The 18,154-nt window shown below is 52.3% G+C and overlaps 3 protein-coding genes across 12 annotated transcripts in view; 2 read left to right on the top strand and 1 right to left on the bottom strand.

Annotated features, from left to right (window-relative positions):
- Positions 1-4,834, top strand: part of F8 (coagulation factor VIII) — a 106,034-nt gene extending 101,200 nt beyond the window's left edge. For 4 of the 6 annotated variants that reach the window (XM_039487473.1, XM_039487472.1, XM_039487474.1 and 1 more), the window contains 2 exons: positions 2,786-2,915; positions 4,387-4,832. The gene's annotated coding sequence lies outside the window, so the exon portion shown is untranslated. Of the gene's footprint in view, positions 1-2,785; positions 2,916-4,386 lie in introns of all 6 variants that reach the window. The other 2 variants (XM_039487471.1, XM_039487469.1) reach the window with 2 other exon arrangements.
- The window catches only part of LOC120371583 (proline-rich receptor-like protein kinase PERK2), a 32,692-nt gene extending 20,017 nt beyond the window's left edge, over positions 1-12,675 (bottom strand). For 2 of the 4 annotated variants that reach the window (XR_005584447.1, XR_005584448.1), the window contains exons 1-2: positions 12,469-12,675; positions 7,522-7,625 (exon numbers count right to left, since the gene is read on the bottom strand). Coding sequence is in view for 1 of the 4 variants with exons in the window: in XM_039487483.1 (XP_039343417.1) it covers positions 6,472-6,489; positions 7,522-7,625; positions 8,216-8,621 (528 nt within the window). In the remaining 3 variants the exon portion in view is untranslated. Of the gene's footprint in view, positions 1-6,302; positions 6,490-7,521; positions 7,626-8,215; positions 8,659-12,468 lie in introns of those variants that run through there. The other 2 variants (XM_039487483.1, XR_005584449.1) reach the window with 2 other exon arrangements.
- Positions 10,665-18,154, top strand: part of MPP1 (membrane palmitoylated protein 1) — a 48,184-nt gene continuing 40,694 nt past the window's right edge. The window contains exon 1 of one of the 2 annotated variants that reach the window (XM_039487481.1): positions 10,665-11,188. In XM_039487481.1, the coding sequence (XP_039343415.1) occupies positions 11,087-11,188 (102 nt within the window). In that variant the 5' untranslated portion in view covers positions 10,665-11,086. The remainder of the gene's footprint in view (positions 11,189-18,154) is intronic. The other variant, XM_039487479.1, reaches the window with a different exon arrangement.

Below are 18,154 nucleotides of genomic sequence, written 5' to 3'. Positions count from 1 at the left end.
TGGGCCTCCCCACACAGGAATGGGGCAAGGATGCTAGACCACGGATCTCGAGGCCAGGCCTCCCGTAGGGCCGTCCTCTCAAAGGCCAGAAGGTATGCCTCTACATCATCTTCCCTTGTCATTTTCTGCAGCCAATGGTTAGCCCGTATGAGCCGTGTCCCATCATGCCCACGGTTCAGCTCTGTAAGGGTCTTTACCTGGCTTACCAGTTCTTGCAACATAGCTCGGTCTTGAACAGCTTGGTCCATCAACAGGCGATTAGTTTCTTGCTGCAGGCGCACTGCTTCTTGCTGGGCAGCTGCCTGGACACGGGTAGCCTCCTGCTGGGCCGCCGTGGCTTGTTTCAGTGCCCGTACTACATCATCCATTGTGGTAACAAATTGTAAACCCCCTTCCCTTTTTTTTTTTTGGTGTTTTTAAATCACCCTCCTTCTTCCGCCGTGCTGTGCACACCAAAGATCCCACTCCTGACACCAGTTGTGGCAAAGTTCCTCCTCTCCTCTAGTAGGTCCTACGCTTATTGGTGGATTTCTTCCCCTTAGTGGTTTTCCCCTTGGATGAAACCCATAGTCTGGATCAACTACTCCTATGTCTGATTAGGAGTAGCGGGGCTAGGGGGGAACCCGGGCCCGCCCTCTACTCCGGGTTCCAGCCCAGGGCCCTGTGAATTGCAGCAGTCTCTATAGTGCTACATGTAACCGCTGCTTGACCGTACAGCTCCCTGGGCTACTTCCCCATAGCCTCCTTCAAACACCTTCTTTATCCTCACCACCGGATCCTCCTGGTGTCTGATGCTGCTTGATTGTATGGTGTTTTCCTCAATCCTCCAGTAGTACCCCCTCTCAGTTCTTAGTTCCTTGTGTCTCTTGCTCCCAGCTCCTCATGCGCACTTCTTTCCTCTGGCTCCTCCTCCCTAGACTGGAGTGAGCTCCCCTTTTTATACCAGGTGCCTTGATTAGCCTGTTCTGATTGGCTGCAGGTGCTCCAATCAATGTAGCTCTCTCCGGTGCCTTCTAGAAAGTTCTTAATTGGCCCCAGGTGCCTTGATTAGCCTGGAGCAACTGCCATTTTGGTTCCCATGGTTCTAGGGATTTGCTTAGCCTGGAGCTAACATACCTGCTCCTCAGTACTTTCCTGTAGCTATCCGGCCTTGCTCCATCACACTATGTACACTTGGACCTAAGAGGAACCAGTTTTAGGGACAAGAGAGGAGTTCAGTCATCAAGATCCATTCAGTTCATGGTCACTCTGCTAAAACTGCTGCCAAGGGGGCAGGTTAGTGCCAACTGGGTGGGGGACATGTAATGTGGTTATGAAACATCATAGCTAGTTTCTCCACTCCTGTCCTGTGCCAAAGGGGTATGCAGATATTTCAAGAGGGCAGAATGTAATTTGTTTACCCTGCCACCAAATGACCCTCCATTTCCTTTGTAAGAAGAGCTCAGAGTTGTCTCTCTGATTGCTTTGTATAAAACTAAAAATAATTTGCATCGAGGGCACTGACACTAGACTTGTCTCCTCCTCGAGCTCTTGTTATAATGGCAAAGGACAGTCACAAGGTTAGGCAAGTGAAAAGATAAGTGTATTCTTAGTTCTAATAGTTAAACACTATGGGCTATGTAGGATCAAAAGGGGCGAATGGAACAGGAACTGAATTATACTATTCATGCTTCAGAATAAGTTCTGATTTATTGGTCCTTTTCTAAATCTACTTTTATAAAAAATCTCACTCCTTGGGTCAGCTAAAACGGGTCCTCTTGGTCTCTGTTCAAATAACTCTGAGAAAACCGCAACATTTAACAATTAATATTGGGGTCTGTCTACATGGGAACACCCAGGAAAGTTAATCTGAATTAACTAAAGGTGTGGATTTAAAGTGGTTGAGTTAAACTGCATTACATTCCCGTGTAGACACTCTCATTCAGAATTAAAGTGACCTTAATTCCATTTTGCTTAATTCACAGAATTAAATTAAACCAAATTAAAGCCATGTTAATTCTGAATGACAGAGTTTTAATGAAGTTTAACTCATCAACTTTAAAAGTTAATTTGAACTAACTTTCCTAAGTGTCCCCAGGCAGACAAGCCCTTAGAGATGTTCCAGTCTTTCTGAATGCTATTCAGGCAGTTTCAGCTTTCCCAAAACCTGCCTTCCAGGTTCCAAAACCTAATGAGACAGAGCCCACCTTCTCCCAAGTATCTATGTTCAGCCCAGGACCCAACCCTCATGTGGCTCTGGGACAAAGGAGTCTGCCAAGAAAAGATACATGGGATCTGGATCTCCGTTGCTTCACAGATGTCAGGAGGATGTCTGTAGGTTCTACTGTACCAAGTTAGAACCTTCTTATATTACCAGACAACCAGCTTGTTCCATGTAGGCTACTAACAAGCCATCAGGTGGGCACTACCAACCTGGTTTACATTGAAACAAGTGACCGAGAGATGCAAATTGCCTTGGGCCCTATCCTGTTCCTACTGAGGTCAACTGAGTTCACTGGGAGCACAGTCAGGTGCCATATTCCATCACCAGTCCTCAGAGCTATCCATTCCTCACTCTCTGGGCTATGGAGAGACAAGGTGGGTGAGATAACTGACTAGGCATGTGAGGAGGCAGCAGGGACTCGCCAGTGTGATACTTTATTGGATCTCCCACAGACAGGATCAGGTGCCACATACCTTCTTTCCCTGTGGTGTTTTTTACAAAGAACATCCCTGTAGCAGATTTTTTATTCTATCCCTCCAGCACCTTGCTCCTTTTGCTGACTAGAATGTGTCACCGCTGCAGGAGTCCGCAGGTCCTGGCTGGCAGACTACATGGACGATCTCTGGACCCATATCCGTGGGTCCTTCCCCCGGGCAGCTCTGTACATCTTCCCCCTTGCCTTGGGGATCATGCTCCTTCTCTGTTGCATCACGTAAGTGTGTGCATAGCCTAGCACTCAGTGCACATTACACAGCCCCCCTCTGTGCCCCAATACTGTAGGACTGATGTTTATATAAAAAACAGGTAGTCTTCCCTTGGAAGAAAAGACTAGTTTCCTCTTGTCTAGAGCTCTGGGATGAAGATTGTGGTTGATAGCTTCATTCCTCTACAGAGGTTCTCAGACTGGGGGCATGCCCCCCTGCGGGGTATGAGAAGCTTTAGGTGAGCGGTGACTGCTGGCCAGGTGCCTGGCTCTGAAGGCAGTGCCGCTGCCAGCAGCAGCACAGAAGTCAGGGTAGCAATGCCATATCATGCCACCCTGACTTCTTCATTGCTGCTGGGGGTAGGGTGACCAGACAGCAAGTATGAAAAATAGGGCCAGGGGGTGGGGGGTAATAGGAGCCTATATAAGAAAAAGACCAAAAAATTGGGACTGTCCCTATAAAATCAGGGCATCTGGTCACCCTACCTGGAGGTGGTGCTGCCATCAGAGCTGGGTGCCTAGCCAGGTATTGCTGCTGTCTGCTCTGCCTTCAGAACTGGGCGCCAGTATATGTACTTGTGTGGCAGGAGGGGCATAAACGACTACAGACACAAAAAATGGGGGTGCGATCAAATAAGTTTGAGAACCACTGCTCTAGCACAATGGAACTCTCAACAACAAAGGTTAAGCTCATCTGTGCAGGAGACAGCTTTCTTGGTGGGGGGGGGGGGGAGGGTCTGAGACTGTGGAATGAATTCCCCCAGGAACCAGACTTCCCCACCTACCTTCTGCTCCAAGTGCAAGGTGCACTTCTTTGACCTGCCTCTCTAACATAAAATACATCACCCGCCCCCCAAACTGCCCCACCCTAACAAGACTGCACATGTCTCCCCCTGGGGAGAGGCTGAGAGAATAAACACCAAGTGCCAGGTGTTAGTCATGCTGCTGAATGTGCTACTGAAGGTTCTCAGCTACTACAGGGAGGAGTATGATATAAGAACCTACACAGAACAGCAATGGCTGATGCATCCCCTCACTCTCTATGGAGTATGTTTCCAGTAAAATGGTTTGATTGGGGCACAATTAATTTCCTTTCTTTGAAAAAGAGCATTTGCAGAGCCAGGGCATTGGATGCCTTGTTGTGAAGAAGCCCTGCACTTGGTCCCCTCATGAGCAGTCTTGCTTTATTCCATTCAGGAGGTGTGACTGGTGGCCCCCACCGAAGTCCTGGCCATCCTCTGAGAGATTTATGGTTCTAGTCACCTAGAACAGGCCTTCTCTTCTTTGTCCCCATATCCCACAACTCACACTACTTTCTGGCTTTTAAATGCCATGACCAGAAGCCTTATTCCATCAAGCAGGAGAAAGTTGTAGTTACAGCAAGTTGAGTCTTATTTTCCTTCCCCTTCCTGCCTCCTCCTCCTCTTCTCCCCGTTTCCTTTCTTCGGTGACTTAACATTCTTCTCCTTTGGTTTCTCAGGGTTCTTTTGGACTGAAGAGACCAGAGGAACTTCCAGACATGCCCATGTCCTCTCAGTCCAGCGATGAGATGCCAGTTGGGCTGAGGCGCACATGGCTCCACTGAAGGAAGCTTCCCCAGGAAGTTCTAGGTGTTTGTGTTCCACAAATAGGAGATCAGCATGTGCTGTTACTTATTTCCTTTTCACATTGGTGGTTTTATCTTAATGAAAAACATTCTCCCAACACCCAAATTGAATTTCATATTTTCAAATAATTCTTAGGGCTTGTCTACATAGGGACACTCAGAAAAGCTAATCTGATGAGGGTATGTCTACACTAAGGACACTATACTGGCATAGCTACATCACTGTACCTATGCCAGTATAACCTCACAGTGTAGACACAGCCCACACTGACAGAAGGGGTTTTTCAGTCAGAGTCAGAACACCACCTCCCCAAACAAGGGCAGCTATGTCAACTGAAGCATTCTAACTGCATGTACACTGGGATTGAGGTCAGCCTAGCTCTGTCGGTCAGAGGGGTGGAGACCTGTGGTGACATCAATTGTAAGTATAGACCTGGCCTGAAATAAATTTAAAGTGGATTAGTTAAATCACATTAAGCCCCTCTGTGGATGCTTTTATTCAGAATTAAAATGACTTTAATTCAGTTTAGCTTAATTCACTTGAGGTTAATTAATTCACTTGAGGGGAATTAAACTAAACTGAATTAAGGTCATTTTAATTCTGAATAAGAGCATAGACACGGGGTTTAATAGGATTTAACTAATCCACTTTAAATTCACACCTTGAGTTAATTCAGATTAATTTTCCTGAGGGTCTCTGTATAGATAAATCCATAGATCTTCAGTTTCTACTTTCTGATAGTCTGTTATTAATAGGGATCACATTAAATGAGCAAAATGGGTTTGTCAGCACATCTTCCTATGGGGCCGTTACCAGTACATAGATCTTCAAACCCTGCTTGTGTCCATGTACCATGCCTTAATCTGTGGGCACACACACTGACAGAATTGGCTTCCATCAGTCAGGACATGAACTCCACCAGAGAGGTCCTTTGGGGCCATCTGCCTGTCCCAAGTCAGGGTAAAGGAGGAGGGTTGGGCGTGGGGCTAGCAACTCCACCCTGTAAAAATCAGCTTGCTACAGAAACGCCAACAATAGAGTTAACAGAGACTTTTAGCCTAGAAAAAGAAGGGTCTTCAACTCGAAGATGCATGACGCTGGGTGGTGAAAGCCGCGAGGAAGCCACTAAGCCGATCACCCTTCTTGCAGCCAGGAGGATTACCATCGGCACATGGAACGTGAGGACCATGTACGAGTCAGGAAAGACGGCGCAGGTTGCAGCAGAGATGAGGAGCAACAACCTGACCCTACTAGGCATTAGCGAGACAAGATGGACGCATTAATAGCTGCCTCAGAAGGATTCTCCAGATCCGCTGGCCAGACACCATCAGTAACATCCACCTCTTGGAGAGGACCCATCAACTCCCAGCAGAGGAAGAAATTAGAAGGAGAAGGTGGCTGCTTGCGTAGGACATACACTACGCAAGCAGCCAACCAACATCACCAGACAGGCACTGCAGTGGAACCCCCAAGGCAAGCGGAAAAGAGGCCGCCCAAGAAATACCTGGCGACGCGACCTTCAGGTTGATAGCAAAAAAATGGGATATACCTGGAACCAGCTAGAGCGAATGGCCCAGGATAGAAGACTATGGAGATCTGTTGTTGGCGGCCCATACCCCGGTTGGGGTGACGGGCATGAATGAATGAATGAGTCAGGACATGGCTCTGCTACATAAAGGGGAGGGTCTCTTGCCACACATGGCTCAAAGGCACCGATCGTGAGCCCCACAAAACTATATACAAAAGTGTTGATTAATTCTTGTTTAAAATATTTATTTTTAAACGATGGCATTTTAATGGGATAAAACCTTCCTGGCTGCAATTCTGAGTCTTGGTGCTTGTCCCTCCCAAGCAGGCTGCACTGTGACATGAGGGACTTTTAGCAGCTAGAGGTCTCAGCCAAAATCAAGGTCTCCTTATACTAGACACTGAACAAACACTGTAACCTCTTCAGGGTATCAGCTGTCTCCTACTATCTAAGTAGACAAAACAGAAAGGGTGGGAGGGGGAACAGAGAGGAAATGACTTGCACAAGGTCAGTGGAGGGCTGAGAATAGAAGCTAGGTCTTCTGACTCTCCATTCAACTCCTGCTCTCCTGGACTAAATGCCTCTAAGCATTGGGCAAGGGGACACATGTGACCAAAGAGGCATGAAAGCCCTATCAGCTTTCAGGGAGATGGTGAAAGCACAGGCTTGCTGATCTTGCATCTAGAGACCAGCGTGAACCAAAACACCAAATCTGAATACCTCCAGACTTCAGGAAAGCTGGGCTCAGCATCCAGACCTCACAGCTGGGCCTGGCTGTGGGATGGGCAGGCAAATCTCAACACCCTCAGACTTTGTGTTCCAGTTTTACAATTGATTCCTATCTCTGACATACATCGTGCATATCCATATCACGTGCCTGGAGGGTACAGAGCAGTGGGCTGGTTTTGTTTGGATCTCCTAGCCCGAGGGTTGAAATGGTAAGCCCGTTGTGACTGTCGTTTCAGAGACTGTAGCTTTTTCATTTAGTGCTGGGCAAAATTTTCAGACTAAACTTTTTTTCCCATCAGAAAATGCAGGTTCGGGTCAACAGAAACATTTCACAAATTTGCAGCTAATTTCCCAACTGTTTTGGTGAAAAAAAATCCAAAAAGATTGAAGGGCTCATTTTTACATTTCCAGAATAAAAAGTTTTGATTTTTTTCCATTCAAAACAAATGGCATTTTGAATTTTACTTCAATTTAAAAACAAATTAAAAAAGGTTAAAAAACCCTCAAAATTAAATGAAACATTTAATTTGACCCAAAGTAGTGATGGGGCTGGGCTGGGAGTGCAGTGGCTGCAGGCAAGGGGTTTAGACACTCCTGCAAGCGTGCCCAGGGCCCTGTGCTTCATGTCTCAGTGCAAGCACCTAAATACCTGCTGCTTGTGGAAAGGTTCTAGTGTGGCAGGGGGTGAGCCAAGAATATCTCAAGGGAGTGGGACCTCACATTTCTGGGCAGGTTATTAGATTAATCTCACCTCATGATCTCCTCCCATTTGACCAGACATGTAGTGGGAGACTGGCCTGTGCGAGCTCCATGCCAAGACATAACAGGTCCAACTGCAGGCCCAGCACAGAGGTTCTACATCAAAGGAGCGAGAGAGATCCAAGTGTCATTCACCAAAGAGCAGAGCACAGCCTGGGGCTCAGTGCCAGTGAGCTGAGGGCCAGGTGGTAGCGGCTAGCCCAGGACCATTCTGCGTTAGGCGCTGTACGAACACAGAGGCAGTTCCTTCCCCGAGGAGCTCACAGCCTAAGTAACTTCCTGTTCTCTTGCTGACTCCTCCCCCTGCCCCAGAGCCCCCATCTAATCCCCTCTCCCGCAGTACATTTGTCTCCCAGCTCCCTCTGGAGCACCCACTTACCCAGCTCCAGGGGCGGCTCTAGGCATTTTGCCGCCCCAAGCACGGCAGGCAGGCTGCCTTCGGCGGCTTGCCTGCGGGAGGTCCCCGGTCCTGCGAATTCGGCGACAGCCTGTGTGAGGTCCGCCGAAGCTGCGGGACCAGCGGCCCCTCTGCAGGCATGCCACCGAAGGCAGCCTGCCTACCGCCCTTGCAATGACCGGCAGAGGGCCCCCCACGGCTTGCCGCCCCAAGCACGCGCTTGGCGTGCTGGTGCCTGGAGCCGCCCCTGCCCAGCTCTCTCTCTTTCTCCCATCCCCCCATCACTTACTTTCTTTCTCTGGCACACAGGGCTGGGGACTGTTTTGTGTCTTCCTTCCCTGGAGGGAGTGAGGGTAGATGACTGGGGGTATTTGGGGATATGGATAGATTGATATTTTGGGGGAGTTGGATGTTGGAGTAGATATCATCTGAGCTGTGGTGATGGATTTTGTGGGGGGCACCTGGCTGACTTGGGGACACATGGGTTTTGGAGGAGCAATATTCAGGTGGCAGTGGTTGGATTTATGGGTGCAGTGGCAGGGGGACTGGGAATATGAATGACTGTATGCAGGCTGAAGGATTTTGGGGTACATTTTGTGAGAATAGATGGGGGATGTGGATGGGAGAGGGGCAGGGATGTCTGGGACTAGGAGGGCAGTAGCAGTGGGTTTTGGGATGGGACCTGGGGGGTGCATGGCTGTTTAGTGGAATGAGGGAGACGGGGCTGGAAGGGTGGGGATTGGAGGGGGTGCATGGCTGTTTGGGGGTGAGGGAGACAGGGCTGGAAAGATGGGGATTAGAGGGGGTGCATGGCTGTTTGGAGGTGAGGGAGACAGGGCTGGAGGGAGGGGATTTGAGGTGGGTGCATGGCGGTCTGGGGGTGAAGATGGGGCTGGAAGGTTGGGGATTGGAGGGGGTGGATAGCTGTTCGGGGGCGGGAGGGGACAAGGCTGGAGGGATGGGGATTGGAGAGGGTCAGGGGCGGCTCCAGACCCCATCACACCAAGCGCGTGCTTGGGGCGGCATGCCGCAGGGGGTGCTCTGCCGGGCGGCAGGCGGCTCCGGTGGACCTCCCGCAGGCGTGCCTGCAGAGGGTCCGCTGGTCCCGCGGCGCCGGGGGTGCATCCGCAGGCACGCCTGTGGGAGGTCCACCAGAGCCGCGGGACCAGCGGACCCTCCGCAGGCACGTCCGCGGGACCGGCGACCGACAGAGCGCCCCCCGCGGCGCGCCGCCGTGCTTGGGGCGGCGAAATGGCTAGAGCCGCCCCTGGAGAGGGTTCATGGTGGTTTGGGGGTGAGGGAGACGGGGCTGGGGAATGGGGATTAGGGGATGCATGGAGGTTTGGGGTGAGGGAGACAGGGCTGGAAGGATGGGAATTGGAGGGGGTGCATGGCGATTTGGGGGTGAAGATGGGGCTGGAAGGATGGGGATTTGAGGGGGTGCGTGGCTGTTTGGGGGCAGGAGGGGACGGGGCTGGAGGGATTGGGATTGGAGGGTGCATGGCGGTTTGGGGCTGAGGGGGCTGAGGCTGGAGAGGTGGGGATTGGAGGGGGTGCATGGCGGTTTGGGGAAGGGAGGGGACAGGGCTGGAGGGATGGGGATTGGAGGGGGTGCATGGCTGTTTGGGGTGAGGGAGATGGGGTTAGAAGGATGGGGATTGGAGGGGTGCATGGTGGTTTGGGAGTGGGGCTGGGGCTGGAGAGGTAGGGATTGGAGGGTGCATGGTGGTTTGGGGCTGGAGAGATGGGGATTGGAGGGGTACATGGCAGTTTGGGGCTGGAGAGGTGGGGATTGGAGAGGATGCATGGAGGTTTGGGGAAGGGAGGGACAGGGCTGGAGGGATGGGGAATGGAGGGTGCATGGCTGTTTGGGAGTGGGGATGGGGCTGGAGAGGTAGGGATTGGAGGGTGCATGGCGGTTTGAGGTGAGGGGCTGGAGAGGTGGGGATTGGAGGGGGTGCATGGCGGTTTGGGGGCTGGAGAGGTGGGGATTGGAGGGGGTGCATGGCGGTTTGGGGGTGAGGGGGATGGGGCTGGAGAGGTGGGGATTGGAGGGGTGAATGGCTGTTTGGGGGTGGGAGGACAGGGCTGGAGAGGTGGGGATTGGAGGGTGCATGACAGTTTGGGGGCTGGAGGGATGGGGATTGGAGGGGGTTGCATGGAGGTTTGGGGGTGAGGGGGATGGGGACGGGGCTGGAGAGGTGGGGATTGGAGGGGTGCATGGCTGTTTGGGGGCAGGAGGGGACAGGGCTGGAGAGGTGGGGATTGGAGGGGGTGCATGGCTGTTTGGGGTGAGGGAGAGGGGGTTAGAAGGATGGGGATTGGAGGGGGTGCATGGCGGTTTGGGAGTGGGGGGGCTGGGGCTGGAGAGGTAGGGATTGGAGGGGGTGCATGGTGGTTTGGGGGTGAGGGGGATGGGGACGGGAGAGGTGGGGATTGGAGGGGTGCATGGCTGTTTGGGGGCGGGAGGGGACAGGGCTGGAGAGGTGGGGATTGGAGGGGGTGCATGGCGGTTTGGGGGCTGGAGAGGTGGGGGCTGGAGGGGGTGCATGGCGGTTTAGGAGTGGGGGGAAGCTGTGCTTCCCCATTAGCCTCTTCTTGCCCGTTTGTTTTCCTTCCCCTCTAGCGCGGGGAGGGGGAGCGCAGCCATTGCGCGGGCGCCCCCTGCCAGCCGCCTCTCTCCGAGTTCCTGGGGTCGAACTCTCCGCCCGCAGCGGGAGCAAGGGCCGCGGCCTCCCCGGTCCAGACACTCCTCCTGTAGGGCAGCGAGGGGTGTGACCGTGCCAGCTCCCGCCCCCTCCCTGCAGCCCGACGCTTCATTTCCCCGCCGGCTCCGCGCGCTGCCCAGCCGGCTGCAGCACCACGAGCCCGCAGGCAGGGAACGCGGCCCCCCGGCCAGCCCCGGATCCCACCCCCCGCAGGCAGCTTTACAGGCACCGGTCGGCTCGTTGAATTAATGTCCCGGCGCTAGGCGGCCGTAGACCGCAGGGGCTGCACCCGGGAGCTTGCGCAGGGACTGGAGCCGGCCCGGGAGCCGCTGCTGCAGCGCGGAGCCGGCCCGCTCTGCTGGAGCCAGGGGAACCGGATCAGGTGGCTGGAGTCGGCGTGGGAGCGGCCGCTGCGCAAAGGAGCCGGCTCGGGTGACAGCAGAGAGCTCGGCATGACCCTAAAGTCGAGCCGGGGCGACAGCGTGAGCAGTATGCGGACGGCGCTCTCCGACCTGTACCTGGAGCACCTGCTGCAGAGCCGGCCCAAGCCCGAGGTAAGAAGGGCGCTTCCCGGGGCAGGGACAGCGGCAGGCAGCCGCAGGAGAGTAGCACGCCCCGGGGGGCTGCGGCAGCCGGGGAGCCTAGCTGGGCAGAGTGTGATGGGGGAGCCAGCAGCCGGGCACAGTGCCCAGGGCCTCTAGCAGCCAGGTCCAGGGCCGCCCAGAGGATTCAGGGGGGCTGGGGCAAAGCGGCGCTTTTACTCACCTGGCGGCGGTCCGGGTCTTCGGCGGCGGGGGGCCCTTCTGTCGCTCCGCGTCTGCACTGAAGCCCCCCCCCCCCCGCCGAAATGCCGCGGAAGACCCGGACCGCCGCGGAGCCAGGGCTTGCGGGGCCCGGGGCAAATTGCCCCACTTGTCCCCTCTCTGGGCAGCCCTGGCCAGGTCTCATACAGTGCGAGGTGATAGCCCTAGGACACTTTATGTTTGGGGGCTCCCCTCACCTGGAACACACTATAAGCTACTAACTTCCCTGGGGTAGAATTGAGTGACTAAGCAGTTTGATGTACATTTGTGGTACAGCACCAAACACATTTCACTTCCCTCTCTACAGCTGGCAAAGCGGGGGCACTGGGAGCTAAGAGGTCTGGGTCTCCCAGTGTGAATTTTGGCAAGTGTCTGCACCGCTCCATTTCTCAGTTTCTACAACTGCAAAATAGGGATAATGATCCCTTTTCTGGTGCGAGATCCACAGGTGGAAGGTGCTTATTGCAAAGTCTCTTGGTTCTTATTCACTCTAGTCTCTGGCCCTTGGGCATGTGTAGTCTTTTCTGTGAGGTCACTGAAGGGTTGAGGCTGGCTTCAGTGGAGCTGTTCTTCACAACACTGAGGATCTCAGTGTTTAGGAATCCAGTTCACTTGCCTTCCCCCCCCCACCCCCCCGGTCCACGGCACTGGCAGAGATTGTGGCCCTCATCCTGCTCTTGTTTGCTCCGGTTTGAATCCGAGGTGACTCCCTTGAAGACAGCAGCATTAGAGCAGTGTAAAACTGGTGTGAGTGGGATCAGGGTTAGAGCTGGGGGGTGCTGTGGCTGAAGAACAGGGAGGGAGTGCTTGCTCTGTGTTACTCCAGTGCTACCTCCCTGGCTGACATGGGGGCAGCATTGATTGGTTTTGGAGCCCCTGCCCCCAGCCCAGTACAGTGAGGAAACCCTAATCTGAGGGCAGGGAGAGCTGCAGATGCAAAAGCAGGGTGTGAGGGAAGGAGGTGGTATTCACTGTCCTTAGCCCCTCAGCTGTCCCCCAGCCCCACTCAGAGATCTAACAGCTGTACTTACATCTGTAATGAACTGTCTTGCTCTGTTTCCCTGTTGCCATCACGCTGCAGCATTTCATGGGTGGCTCTCCTCTCTGGGTGGATAGGAATGGGGATGAGGGGGGAGGCATGTGAAGCTAGTTTGGAAGAGGATTTGCCATTTTGCTCCTGGGTAGGGAACGGGTAGCTGAATGGGAGGAGGAAAGTTGCAGTTCCAAGCTAAAATGAGACTCTTTTTTGTTTTTGCTGCAAAGTTGTAGCTGGTCTGAACTGGAACTGCCTGTCACATGAGCTGATTTAGCTGCTGAGCAACCTCCAGCAAGCAGGTCCACATATCAGGCTGGAGGAGATGTGGCAATGGATTTTAGCCCTGGGAAACTGGGGCAGGCCAATCTTGCACATGCCTCCCAATTCCTACTCCTGAAACAATGATCATTGTGTGACAGGTTTCATACACAACAGCACTGGCTGAATGGCAGTGGCATTGGTTAAGAAAACATTTGCAGTGTGCCCTCCTGCTTCAGGGCTATATTATCAGTTGGTGTAAATTGGGGAATTTCAGTGCAGTCAATGGAGCTATGATAATTTATGTTGCCTGAGGATCTGGCCCGTTATCCCCAGAAGTGCTTAGGAATCTCAGCACTGTTAGGGTGTGCAGCTTTCAGGCTGCAAAGCTGTACAGTTGAGCAATGACTGCTTCTCTTTTTAAACCCACAAAAGCAGGGAGGAAATTGGAGACCAGACTGAAACTTTATCCTTAACCCACCCTGTTGTGCAATAAAGCAATAGAAAGAAACACAACCACCCATCATGAGTGAGTTAAATGTGAGCTTTCATCCAGAACTTTGGATTCTCTCTCTTTTTGGTGGCTGAAATCTGGCACTGTGAGGAAAGCTGAATGATCTTGTGTGTAAGATGGGATTTGGTACTTCAGTCAAACCAAAGAAACTTTTCACATTTCATGCCCCCCATCTCACCAGCCTGGAATCCCACAGCTGACTCCACAGCAGGTGTAAATTGTTGCACCCACATAGACTTCAGTGGAGCTGTGACAGTTTATACCCACTATGAGTCTGCTCCCCAGTCTTTCCTTTTTATGCCCTGTTCTGCATCAGAGTGTCTTTAACTCTTTAGGAGCCACAGCTAGAGAGTGACACAAGGGACATGCAATTGGTCTTGTGAAATCTGAAGAAGCTGTGTGAGGCTGGAGGGTGAAAGTCATAAACAGCAGGGCTGATGGTGAGCTGGGATGGCACAGGGCTCTTTTATTTTTTCTTAAAGGTCTCCTGATGTGTATCAGGACATTTGGGACAGGCCTTCGTAAAACAGCACCAGGAGGGGGCTATGTATTTCTGAGCCCACGAATCAGACTGCCTAGTCACCAAGACCTAGCACTTCAAAGAAATGGAGAAAATGCTGAGTGTGTGGCTAGTTACAGGCGCTCTGTTAGAATCTGAAGGTGCATCTACACTTCGAGCTGGGGCTGTAACTCCAAATTTGCGGAGAGATACTCGCACAAGCTGTGATGGAGCCAGTGTGCTGAAAATCAAGGGTAGCCTCAGGTATGTCGCCCCAAACTGGGAATTGCACCTCCAGCTCCAAGTGTAGATAGACCCTTAGGACTTCAGGCGATGGAAAAGTCTCCAGCCATACAGTCTTGGAGCCATCTCTGACAGTGCAAAGCTGCAGTCCTCCCCCCATTTATGAAGCTGTCTAGCCCAGATCTTCAAAGGTATTTAGGCACCTGAGGGTCTGGACCTCTGTAACTGCCCCACACTCTAAACTCTGGTCAAATGGAGTAAATGGATTGTTCCTCTCTCCCTTTGTTTTGACAGTGTTTATGAAATCTTCTCTGTAGCAAGCCTGACCACCCTGGAGTCAAGATTGCTCTCTGGGAACAGGGGACTGGGTTGTTGCAATACAAATTAATGCAAAATCCTATTCTGCATTCCCTCCTCACTCCAGCCCTATCACACACGTGAACATTTCCCTAAGTCCCACCACCACTCATCACAAACTTTCCATGGGGCATTTGAAGATACAGTGAGAAAATGCTTGTAAAATACTAATAACAGAGCCAACCTCAAATGCATTCAAGGGTCTCATCCTGCTTCCACTTAAGCCAATGTCAAAGCTCTTAGGCCAGAAATTCTGAGGTTGGGTGATGGGTAAGGCTGTGGAGAAACTGGGTATTTCAAGGGGAGTTTCGCGCTTTCAAAATGTCTTCTCTTCTGGATCAAAAATAAAAATAACAAAAATCTAAATTCCTTGTGAACTGAAATTCTGGAAAAAAAATCGCTTTGCGTCGATCGGAATGTTTTGTTTTGGCAAAATCAAAGCACCTCTCGACCCGTGAAACCACGGAGCCCTCTGTCCCAGTCTGCCAAAGCCTTCCTGTTGCAGTCACATGCAGACACAGGAGATGGCTGTGAAGCACTGGCCCTTTGGAAGGGTCCTGTGCCTCCAAGTAACCCCCTATCAGTAACCAGATGGCAGGGTAAGGTGTGGGGAGGTTCTGCTGTCTTTGCGCAGAGATAGCGGGTGCCACGGGGATGTTGGGGAGGGGCAGGAGAGACTGGTTGGGTTGTGCTATTGACACACTAGGCTTGTGAGACTGGGCCGGAACAGTGGCCCTCTGCTAGAGGGAGCGGAGGTTGATGTTGGGGCTCTGCCCTTGCCCTCTGTCCCAGGTGGAGGCCGGGATTCTGGGATGAGTGGCTGTTGGGCTGTGTCTCTTGTTGAAATGTTCAGGGGCTGATGGAGAAAGGTGCCAGGTTGGCAGCCCTGGGATCTGAGTGGCTCCCCAGGAGGATTATTTGTATCCTGCAGAAGGCAAGAGGAGGCTCCTGGAGGCAGAATGCATTTCCTTATTCACTAGGGTAAGCACAGGGGCCAGGCTTCCCCCAGCCACCTTGCCCTGCCAGCATGCCTCAGCCCTGAGCCGGGGGGCTCCGGCAAGAGGGAAGTTCTGTCTCCATTGTCCATTTGTTCCTTGGCATCTGCTGGGGCTGCTGTGAAGGGGGCATGTGTGGAGGATAGGTCCCTCAATGGCTAGTAGCCAGGATGAGCAGGGACACAGCCCCATGCTCTGGGTGTCCCCAAGTCTCTGGCTGCCAGAAGCTGGGACAGTATGACGGGATGGATCACTCGATTGCCTCTTCTGTTCACTCCATCTGAAGCACCTGGCACTGGCCGCTGTCGGCAGACAGGATACTGGGCTAGATGGACCACTGGTCTGACTCAGCATGGCCGTTCTTATGGTCTGATGTGCCAGTGGTGTTGCTGGTTTGCAGGGTGCTTGGTTCATATGGCCCTGGACTGGGATCCACCAAAAACCCCTGGCAGCAGCTTCCAGCCTCCACTGGCCTGGGCTGGGTTTGAACTGGGGAGCTCAGTGCGAAGGTCTCTGTGTCCCTTTAACCATCCCCTGAGCAACACCATCCATCCCCCGCATGGCAGTTTAATTCCCAGTGCCTGATAGGCTGCTGGCTGACAGCTACGGTGTCTGTGTGTGGCCATGGCCTGTTGCAATAAGGCAGCGGTGAGGGTGCTGTGAAGGGAGTAGACTTGTGCAGTGGAGCCTGCCTCCCGTCTGCAGCTGGCTGTGCAGTGATCCCTGCCTGGAGGGGAACCCTAGAGAGACACCTAGGTCTTTGTGTGTCTTTGACCTCATTTGTCGCTGCACAGCTGTTTCCTTGGGTCCCTATGCCAGCCTGGAGTGGGCAGAGAGCCAGCAGCGCCCTTGGGTTTCTGCTGGGTGACTTTATATCTGCCTTGTTAGTCAGGGCTTCCCTTGGGTCACCTGGTCTTTCAAAGTTGACCTGAAGAAGTAACCGAGAGTGAAGCAGGTAATGGAGGTAGATGGCCCTTATCCCCTTTCAGGGGGCCAGGCGTTAGCAAAGCGTACCATGCTGGTTGATCTTTGGACAAGGATGATGGCTGTTCAAATGATCTAATTGCTGTGAAGTTAATGTTTGATCACCTGCCAGTGTGTTCCCTGCCTGCTGTAGCAAGGTTAGCAGCATTTGGCTGGAGGAGCTTGGCCTCCTTTGCTAAGCTGGGGCTGCTTGCACCTCCCCTCCCCCAGGAACCGTGTGACCTGGAGGGATGAGAGTTCTTTGGCCTTTCCAAGGAGTCTCCCCTCTCCAGCCTGGGATCTGGGTTCAGCCCATTTTAGAAATGGGGGCCCACTGCAAAATTCAGGTTTGGATTTCAGACACTCCAGAGCTTGGGTCCAGATCCCGGGGGTGATCTGGTTGCTCTGTGTTGCTCTCAATGGGATGCTGGGGGCGGGGCTGGTACATCTGGTGGCTGAGTGGATGCACTGCTCCCCCCATTCCTTGGAACATGTGGTCCTAGCAGGGCATGTTTCCATCAGCGTGCCCAATGCAGGGTGGCCCATTTGCTAAGCACCATCAAGGCCACTTTGTACAGAGTAGCAGCTCCTAGTGCTTCCTCCTTTGCCACCCATTACACAGCTATTGCACTGAGCTCAGGAGCTGTGTTGTCCCAGACCCTGGGCTCTGACTTGACCTGGATCCCATTTCCAGTGAAATACAGCAGTAACCCACATTCTCTCTTCCTGGATTCTGCTGAGCTGGCGTTAAGTCTGTATTTTAACTTCAGCTGGCTCATCGCAGTGCTCCTGAACTCTGAGCCCTCCTGCAGATGTTTCCTCTCCCTCAGAGGGATTTGAGAACCCTGCGTAAGCAGCCGGCTCTGCCAGACCCTCATCGCCCTGACTCTCGAAGGGTCGAGAGGTCACAGGCTACACAAGGCCAAAGCTTCAGAACAACAATGCTGCGTGTGTGTGCTAGGCAGGAAGTTTACACTGAGCAGGCTGTGGCACTGTCCCTATGGTCACATTCCCCTAACCCAGTCAGGCCCGGTAAGGCCATTACACACGATCCCTTTGTGCTTCTGTTTCATCGGCAGCACCAACTCGGAATGGAGGCTGTTCGTAACTCTGAACGAAACATTCTCGTTCTTTCCAAAGTTTACAACTGAACAGTGACTTAACACAGCTTTGAAACTTTACTCAGCAGGAGAAAAATGCTGCTCTTAACCATCTTAATTTAAATGAAACAAGCACAGAAACAGTTTCCTTACCTTGTCAATCTTTTTTTAAACTTTCCCTTTATTTATTTAGTACTGTACATTTAACAAAGCACTGTACTAAATTTGCCTTTTTTTTTTTTTTTTGGTCTCGGCTGCTGCCTGATTGCGTATTCCCAGTTCCAAATGAGGGGTGTGGTTGACCAGTAAGTTCGTAACTCTGGTGGCTGCATTTCAGTGGGAAGTGAAATGATCCACTGTATTTGAGTGTTCATAAAGTTTCATAGATTCCAAGGTGAGAAGGGACCATTATGATCACCTAATCTGACCTTCTGTATAGTATGGGCTAGAGAACTTCCTCAAAATAATTTCTAGTGCAGATCTTTTGGAAGAAGATCCAGTCTTGATTGAACAATTGGCATTGCTGGAGAATCCACCACAACCCTCAATAAATTGTTCCCTTGTTTAATTACCCTCATTGTTAAAAATTTACCCCTTATTTCCAGCCTGAATTTGTCTACCTTCAGCTTCCAGCCATTAGATCGGGATAGACCTTCCTCCGCTAGACTGAAGAGCCCATGATTAAATATTTGTCTCCCATATAGGTACTCATAGATAAGGTTACGATTTAGTAACGGGTATTTTTAGTAAAA

The sequence above is a fragment of the Mauremys reevesii genome, linkage group 9, assembly GCF_016161935.1.
Source record: "Mauremys reevesii isolate NIE-2019 linkage group 9, ASM1616193v1, whole genome shotgun sequence".
Taxonomy (NCBI): Eukaryota; Metazoa; Chordata; order Testudines; family Geoemydidae; genus Mauremys; species Mauremys reevesii.
Note: the sequence above shows the minus strand (reverse complement) of the source record. Positions and strands in the feature narration are given on the sequence as shown.